This window comes from Prunus avium, chromosome 6 (genome assembly GCF_965620075.1).
Source record: "Prunus avium chromosome 6, drPruAviu1.hap1.1, whole genome shotgun sequence".
Lineage (NCBI taxonomy): Eukaryota > Viridiplantae > Streptophyta > Magnoliopsida > Rosales > Rosaceae > Prunus > Prunus avium.
This window is the reverse complement of record NC_142289.1, coordinates 38,274,013-38,283,028: the sequence shown is the minus strand read 5'-3', so window position 1 is coordinate 38,283,028 and position 9,016 is coordinate 38,274,013. Positions and strand designations below refer to the sequence as shown.

Below are 9,016 nucleotides of genomic sequence, written 5' to 3'. Positions count from 1 at the left end.
CCAGCATCTCTTTCATTGCCTACTTGTTCCTTGCTAAGATTCCCTCCACCACATTCTTCCTTGAAGATCAAAACCAAATCTTTTCTTCTTCTTGGATTGTTGCTGTGCCAACTGCCAACTGCGGAGCCAGTAGTTTGAGTTGCAGGCATTCAACTACTAATATGCCTTTGGCATCTTGGCAACTGGGTTTTGTCTGAAGTTTCCTCAAGTGCTTTGAATTTCGCTGAGGAGAGCTTGAAGGTGAGAAAAATGACGTCTTTACAGAATATATATAATATATACTATATGATGCTCTCTGGGTTTTTAGACTCAAAGTAAGTTTAGATCATTAGTCAAAGGAGTAAATGAGTTTATGATTCAAAATATTTTATTTTGGTTCAAGAGGGTAGGAAAATTTGGTGTTTATGAAGTAGATTATAGGTTCAAGGTAATGCTTGCATTTGTCAAATATCTCTGTGGTTATTTCTTTTTCCAATTTTTTATCGTCTCTTTGGTTCTGTTTCTGTTTCTAAATGAATTTTGATCACACTGGATGAGTAGCCTCTTATTACTGGTCATTGTTCACCATTCATTGAGGAAAAAAGTTTTCAACTTATGATTCCAGGATACTAAGAAACATAAAATTTTTAGTTGGCAGACATGTGCTTTGAAGTATTTATAGGGATAAATTGATCAAATCTTACATCCAATTTACTGGTAACATCCAGAGGATATTCTGCTCTAGTGGTTTCTTCTTAGCATAATTTACAGTGCTTTTGATTTTCTTGGATTTCATTGCATGGTTTTGTATGAAACAGATGAAGATTTAGTTTCAGCTATTAAACTTGGTTTTTTTTCTTCTTTGGCATAAGATTCAGTGTGAAGAAAGGTTTTAGTATCAGCAGCACAAATGGCATCGTCTTTGGAGGATCTTCTAGCAGAAGATGGGTTTAAAGGAAGAAAATCATTGACCAGGTCGAGGACTTCCTACCATTCTGGTTCAACTATACGTCATTTTCCAAATTCAGAAGAACACAGGAAACGTTCCATGTCAGGAGATAGAATAAGGCCAGAGAAAACAAGGTCTGATGTGTCTCGGTACGGTGTGAGAAATAATCTGCCAACAGGTAATGATATTAGAGGAAGGAGACCAAGAGAAGATCTTCTTGTAAGAGACAAAATAGAAGGAGGATCAAAGAAAGAAATTAGGGATGGACTTGGAGGAAAAGGTCCTACCAGCCACGGTGTGTGGGAAGCTAGAAGTTTAAATAGCATTTTTCCCCAGAATCAGGCAGCAAATGAGATAGTTGAGGTTGATGATGAAGACTTTGAGAGATACAAGGACATATATTCAAATGAACTGTATAGCTCGGAAAGAAGGAAGGATAAGTATTCTAATGGAAGTACGGAAAACGAAGTATTTGAAGAGAGGTCAAAGAAGGAGACAGAGGTGGACAGGAAACATAGCCACAGTTCAAGTTCAAACAAACATGTGGCTGGACGTACAAGTTTTAGTGAGAATAATAGGCAAAGCAGGAAACAGCCTGAGACCTCTCATGACAGATCAAGGAGAGATTCATCATATAGCAAAAATTCTGAAGATGCTCGTGGTCAAAAGCATGACAAAGTCTTACGGGCAGTTTCTGAACCTGCTCTCGATGAAATTGCTATCCAAGCCATGGTCTCCATCCTAAGTGGATATATTAAACGTTTTCTCAAAGATGACAACTTCCGGAGTGCACTAAGAGACAACTGTATCTCCTCCCTAAACTTTATTCATCAGGAAGAAGGGCATTCTGAGAGCAGAATCATAGCCAGCCTTGAGCAGGCAATTGAAACAGTGGAAAAGGCTGCAGAGGAATCTGCAAGTGAAAAGGATTTAAAAAGAGCTTCTTTGCAGCTTAGTGTTATTACAGGTTTGAACTCAGCTGATTTGAAGGATGGATTTACATCTGGGGTTCCTAACTATAAATTGTCAGCTTGTGCTCATCTCTACCTCAGTGTGGTGTATAAGCTAAAGAAGAAAGACAGGGTATCAGCTAAGCATCTTTTGCAAGTGTTTTGTGATACGCCCTTTCACGCAAGAACGACATTGTTGCCTGAATTATGGGACCACCTGTTTCTTCCGCATCTTTCACATTTAAAGGTTTGGTATGATCAAGAAGCTGATTCTCTAGCAGATAGACAAAACAAGCCAAGGAAACTGAAGCTTTTAGGAAAGGCGTACAATGAAATTTTAGATTCTGGTACTTACCAATTTGCAGTTTACTACAAGGACTGGCTTACAGAAGGAGCTGAATCTCCTTCCATCCCTTCCATTCCTATCCCATCTGTATCTCTTCAGGAAGTCCAGCAGGGAGGTTCTCATAGTCATTCTTCAGAGGCCCCTAGTCCAGGTGGTCCCCAGTCAATGGTCAGCAAAAGACTGTACGATTCTGTGTTTGGTCGTTCAAGTAAACCTGAATCTGATGAGGCTGAAGATGATGGAGATATAGAAAACTTTGATAGTTGTATGAGAAGTTCTGATGGTTCAGCTGATGCTAAACAAACAAGTCAGCACTCTTCTGAAACAGTTCAATATAGGTACCAAGATGTTGAAGAAGAATCCACTAAGAGTGCACCAGAAGATGGATTTCTTTCTGTAAGTAACCTTTTTTTGTGTGTGAATTAATTCTTTATCCAAGCACATCTAAAAATTTCTAGGGTTTATATATGTTTACCCATTCTATGCTGGGATTGTCTTATGAATAACTTCTATAGTAATTAGCAGCAGTGTTGCCTTTCATTTTCTCTTGAACATAAGAAGCTTTATCCAATTAATGTTTATTTGGAATTGATTCTAAATAAAAACTACATCACACCGGGAAGAGTGTTAAAAAAATCTGAAATATTTTACTAAATCCAATTTCATGCTCTAAAACATTTCTGTAGGAAAATGGACTCTTAATGACAGAAGAGCAAAAGTGGGGTTATCTTGGAGTGAGTGATCTACCAGAAAGTGACCTAAATCATCACTTTGATAACATATGTGGAGAAAATACAGAAAGCACCCAGATGCTGCATGCATCAGCATGTGCAAAAGAGAATAAGCTTACCCTCAAAACCCGTGAAAAATCCGTTTATGAACAGCAACGCGCGGAGGGTTCTACTGTTTCAAATTGCAGTGAAGCATCAATTACCAGCTCTATTGTAAATGTACTGAATTCTTTCTAAAATCTTTAACTATGTACAATGTCATTTTCTAGTTTATGGTATTTATACTTTTTCTCTTTAAGTGCAGCCAATCAAAGAAAGGTCTTCTTTTGAAGGTGAGTCAAAAGGAACATCTAAGATATTATACCCTTTAGTGCACATCTCGATTTGTTTCTCATGTTTACATTCCCTTGACACAGAGTTACATGGAAATTACTTTGAAGAAGGAATCATTTTCTGGTGCATTCCCCAGGACTTCATTTGCCCTCTAACTGGAAGGTTGTTTGAAGATCCAGTGACTCTAGAGACTGGTCAAACCTTTGAGCGGTTAGCCATCAAGGCATGGTTTGATAAAGGAAACAGAACATGTCCTGTGACAGGAAAATCATTGGAATATCTAGCAGTGCCTCTTCACAACTTCATCTTAAAGCGTGTGATTCATAGTTGGAAATCTGAACATTGTAGGAAACTCTTGGCTTTTGCCTCTCAAGTAGTGGGGACCTCAGGGAGAGATGGATCCAAACACTATGATGAGATAGCTATCTTCGTGCTAGAGCAGCTTCTCACTTGTTTCAGCAAAGAGGAAAGGACAGAAAATGCCAAGCACCTTACGTCTCTTGGAGGCTTGCAGTTTCTTCTTCAATGGTTTGAATTAGGAAAGGTGGAAGAGAAATCTCGTGCTGCAGTGCTGTTGTCCTGTTGTATAGAAGCAGATGCAGATTGTAGGAATATAATAGCAAGAGACATTAACAAACAGTATGTTATGGAACTACTTCAGAGCAAGCAGATTAAGATAAGAACAAATGCAGTGTTGTTGTTGACAGAACTGATTTGCCTGAAGAGGTGAGTAACATTGGCTTGCTGGTAATACATGTCAAATGAGCTGCTCTGGTTGCTTCTCAATATATAGATATTTTTTTGAAGTTAGCACATTAAAATTGACAAAATGAGTCTGTCAGCAATCCCCTTCATATATTCTTTTTATCTTCATTGTGCATGTGTGTGAGCAATTCAGAATCCAATATATGAGAACCTTGCCATCTTTTAGTTTTGGATATGTGCATAAACAGACTGTATAATGGTGATGTGGAAACAAAATATAAAAGAAATTTTATATGGAAATTTCCGATGAACTTGGATTGGTTGTTGAAGGCTTGAAACAACTAATAAATGCCTATTGAAAGATAAGGGATTGCATAACTGTAATTGTTTGTGGTTATATGGTGTCTGCTAGTACCTTTCATCATTGATTTTTCTTTTCTTTGCCATTGCAGGAAGAATGATGTCACAACATTTCTCAGTGGCTTGCAGAATGAAGGGATTGTGAATACAATGGACGTTTTGCTTGTGTGTCTCCAGAGTTCTCCAGCCAATCACAGACCCTTGGTTGCAGTACTTTTGTTACACGTAGATCTTCTGGTACACTCCTTAAGTAGTTCACAGGAATTTTCTAAAAGTTCCATCCTAATTGTCTTCATTTATTCTTGATGCCATGCCACTTTGCTTGACCCCTTCTTGCATTAGTGGTGCCCCCTTAAACTCTGAAGTAGTCACTGTGGAAGGCATTATGTTGTGTGAAAATAAAATATATGACAATCAAATTTTTTTTCGACAATGTGAGCTATAATTTCTGATTTGCAGGAATAATTTCCCTACATGCTTAATGGTGCATAAACCTGCAGTAATTATAGGAATTTAGCTATTGCCGCTCATATAAATGCCATGTAATATCTCTGTCTTCCTGTATCTTACGAGCTCAGACTTGAAGGGAATTGATGGCTGCTTGGTTGAGAGATGAAAAGTTTCATTTATCTGAACTGTTTAGGTTGCTGGTGGTATGAAAGAAAAGTGACTTAAATACTAAGCTACTGATATGATTATAGGTATATAAGTATCTTGTTATGAAGAAGTAGCCATAGCATAGGGATCATAAAACAGGCTAATCCTCTGTGGGTGCTCATAGAAAGAAGGCAAACAGACCGCAGAGGTTGCCCTATGTTTGATGGTTATTTTCAACATTTGATGATCTAGTGATACTTTGAAGGGAGATTCACTATTATACCCAATATAGGGGCCCAAATTATAAAAAAACCCTATATGAAATTAACTTTAGAAACACAACCAAAGCCCATTTATAACATAACAAAGAGGCTTTCAACTTCTTATAAATTACAAAACTGCCATCAATTTCTTAAAACAAGCCCAACCCCAAAACCTCATAAAACTACCCAAAACACTCAATAGGGCATTAAAGTAATTTAATAATAAAATTAAATTCAATAAGGCTAGCTGTCATTTTTTGGATTTGTTTATAGAAATTAAATGATGTAGGGTTTATCTATATTATTAGTGCTAAGAATGGGTATATGACTAAATATCTCTTCTTGGAACTCCCTTTTCTGTTTATTAGAAACTATTGTCTCTATCCCTATTCTGCATGATCAAATGTTGTTAACTAAGACAACCATCTGTTACAGGTAGAAGTAGAACCTCAGAAGTATGGTATGCATAGAGAGGAAGCTGTTGATGCAATTACAGAGGCTCTTGATTGCAGCTTAACTGATGCGAATGTCCGAGAGAATTGTTGCAAAGCACTTCTTATCTTGAGAAGGTACTTCTCTTTCTCAGGGAAATTGTTGTCGCGAAGTTGGATCTTAAAGCCAACAGATTTTGGTGGCAGTTGTGAAGTGAATTCACTTGACAACGAAGATGGTTCACTGGCTCATGGCGCATCTCCATCGGTACATACATTCGATCCCCATATTCTTTGTCCAGAGAATTTCTTATCTATATTCATAATTTCATACCATGGTCACTAGATATAGCTTCTCCAGATTTTCAATACCATGTTCTGTTTTCCCGCTTTCTTAAGTGAAAGAAACTCAAAATTCTACATCAATCACTTTAGTGATATGTTTAAAGATAATTATCTGATGTTTTAATTCATCAAATTATAGGATGACGAAGACAATTCCATTGAAGATTGGTTGAGGAACTTGACAGTTACACTGCTTGGTAATGGGAAAAAGTCTTTTTTAGAAACCCTTTCAAAGTGTTTAGGATCTGAAAACTTGGATTTGATGAGGGTGTGCCTAATCACGGCGGAATGGTTGAGCCGTGCACTTTCTTCACTATCTGGTTCTGAGTTTCAGCTCACAGCCTTCTCATCTCTCATTTTTCCACTAAAAGAGAGGCTGAAGAATGGTGAGCAGGTTGAGCAGAAGATCCTTGCTTCAGTGTCTATGCTCAACTTCAGCAAAATATCTGGTTAGTCACTTCTACATAAACTTATTTTCCACAAATTTTACATAAAAATCAACAACAAACACTGTGGTGTCACTGGTGTGTATATATATATATACATGTGTCTTTATTTCTTGTCTCTGAGTTTTGAAGATTAGAATAATCTGTCGATGCATCACTCGATGGAGACGATTGACTATTGATGATTCTGTGGTTTAATTAGTGCATGGATTCCAGAATGCAGGGTGCTTTTAAGGGAAAGCACAGAAGATATTGCAGTTCCTCTAGAAAACCTTGCTGAAGTAACATGGAGTGCAAAACTGCTACATGCCATTATTTCTGGAGAAAACCTTTAATCTAGTATGAAAGACATGCTAGGATTGTTCCTCTGTAATAATTACAATTTTGCAGGCGTTTTACATTTTTTTAGGCAAAGATGGGCGTAATATATTACAGCTTCAAAAAAAAAAAAAGGGTTTTCAGTATATATAGAAGAATGAATAAGCAAGAAAACCTTAGAGCATTTCTGCTGCTTTCCTAAGTCTTATTTAGTCAGGAATTTCAAGAGTACTAAAGTGAATTACAGTGAGCTATGTATTGCTTGTAGCAAAAATATTTGTATATAACTTTTTTGATCTTTTTCCTATAATTTTGTGACACATGCTTTATCTTACAATTTCACGCAAAGACGGACGGAACTATAAATTTTTTACAATGGTAGGTTGAAATTTTTCCATCCGTCTATTATGCTTAGGTGGCTGAGTGGATTTGTCTTCAAATTTGTGGGAAAGGAAAGGAGTGAACATTTTTACCACCAAGTTGGGTTGACTTTTATAACATTAGCACCAAATTTCTATTTTTCCCAAAAACTTGTACTAGAGCCTACCCTATACTAAGCAATGGTCTCACCCTTGCAACTCTTTGGATTGAGGATGGTCTAGTTGTGTGGATGTTTTTATTGGTTTTGGATGATGTGCTAGAACTTTCTAGCTTGGTTTGATTTTAATGATATATATAGGATTTGGTCATTACAAAAAAAGATACACAATTGTTAATAGTAGTTTGATAATTAATAATGGTACGTTGGATGGTTAATACCGGCTTGAGCTGGCGAAAATGTAATTTTAACTAAATTTGTATGTAACGGTCCGCGTTGCCGCTAAAGTAATTACAACTAAGTTGTAATTTTAACTAACTTTTATATAACGGCATTACAACTAACTTTTATATAACGGCCTGTGTTGCCGCCAAAGTAATTACAACTAAGTTGTAATTTTAACCAACTTTTATATAACGGCCCGTGTTGCCGCCAATTTTATTATAACAAGTTTCTACGTAACATAACGTTCAGCGTTACAGTCAATTTCAATATAACGGTCAATAAAGCGCGCTAATTTAAAATATAACTAAATTTTAAAACATATTATAGCAAGCACCCCCAAGAGCATACATAGACAAAAAACACATATTATAAACTAAAAACATCATTGTTCTACTAAACCCAAACACATATAGGAAACACCCAAGAACATTCATAGACCCAAACACAGATTCTCAATTAAAAACCAGATTGTCCTATTAAACTCCCAACACAAACTAATTATAATAGATCCAATTCATATTCAAACATAGATAGACTAAAACCACTTTCAATTGTTGAGCACTTGAGCTCTTTATTTCTGTTCCATCTGCACCTCTACCTCAAATAGGCCCTCAAAGTTCATTCCACCATATCCAGAAGGTCCAGCCTTCTCACTATCCTTCTTCTTTCCAATCTTGACACCCACCTGACCATCACCTGCTCCTCCAGAGTCTGGTGCAACTGCAGTAGGAACATTCATACTACGGGCTTTCCTCTTCTTTGCTCTTATTGTTTCATGGGAATAGCTCTCACCATGGGGCAACACGATAGTGACTGTACTGTCTGCTCCACCAGATCCATATCCTGCAAATCCAGAAGCTGCAACAACCTCCTCTTGATCTTTCTCTTTCATGGTCACACTCTTCTTACTCACTCTAGATCTCTTCTGCTTTGGTTCTGGATCTTTCTCTTTCATGGAAGCACTCTTCTTATTCACTTTCTTCCTCTTTGGTTCTTGCTTTTTCTCTTTCCTGGGAACCCTCTTCTTGCTTTTTCTGTCCGCTTTCAGTGCTTCTCCTCTTGCTATCTCTTCAGGGCTCCTGGGGTGAACGGACCTTGAGTGAGAGGCAAAGAACTGCGACGTCTCGAAGACCCGCCTGCATTTGGAGCACGTGTACGGCCCGTTCTTGTCGTGTTTTAGGCTGCGTGTTTTCCCGTCTCCCAGATCACAAACAGCAACCTGATCAACATGCTCATCCGGAACAGCTAATAGATCACCAACGTCACCATCGCCACCGGATGGTGGCAGCTCTCTCTCGCCATTGGACTGATCTCGATGAGCATCATCATAATTTGGAGAGTTAAGATTTTGAAAGTTTGTTGGCACTTCAGGTGTTGGCTCTTTGCTTTGATACTCACTTGGTTTGGGTTGAGGTGTTGGGATATAAACACTGATTGGCTCAGCCACAATAGGTTCATCATCAGAAGAAGAAACATCATCATCACTCTCAATAGAAATTA

General features: G+C 37.7%; 1 protein-coding gene across 2 annotated transcripts; it reads left to right on the top strand.

Annotated features, from left to right (window-relative positions):
• Positions 1-100: 100 nt before the first annotated feature.
• LOC110762960 (putative E3 ubiquitin-protein ligase LIN) lies at positions 101-7,078 on the top strand. 2 transcript variants are annotated; one of them, XM_021965690.2, is made up of 9 exons: positions 101-240; positions 858-2,620; positions 2,911-3,174; positions 3,260-3,287; positions 3,372-4,014; positions 4,446-4,590; positions 5,649-5,912; positions 6,129-6,438; positions 6,652-7,078. In XM_021965690.2, exons 2-9 carry the CDS (start codon positions 890-892, stop codon positions 6,768-6,770), a joined length of 3,504 nt encoding a protein of 1,167 aa, XP_021821382.2. In that variant the 5' UTR covers positions 101-240; positions 858-889; the 3' UTR covers positions 6,771-7,078. The 2 variants fall into 2 exon arrangements, with proteins under 2 accessions (XP_021821382.2, XP_021821381.2); XM_021965689.2 differs by having other exon boundaries at positions 104-240; positions 852-2,620.
• The last annotated feature ends 1,938 nt before the right edge of the window (positions 7,079-9,016 follow it).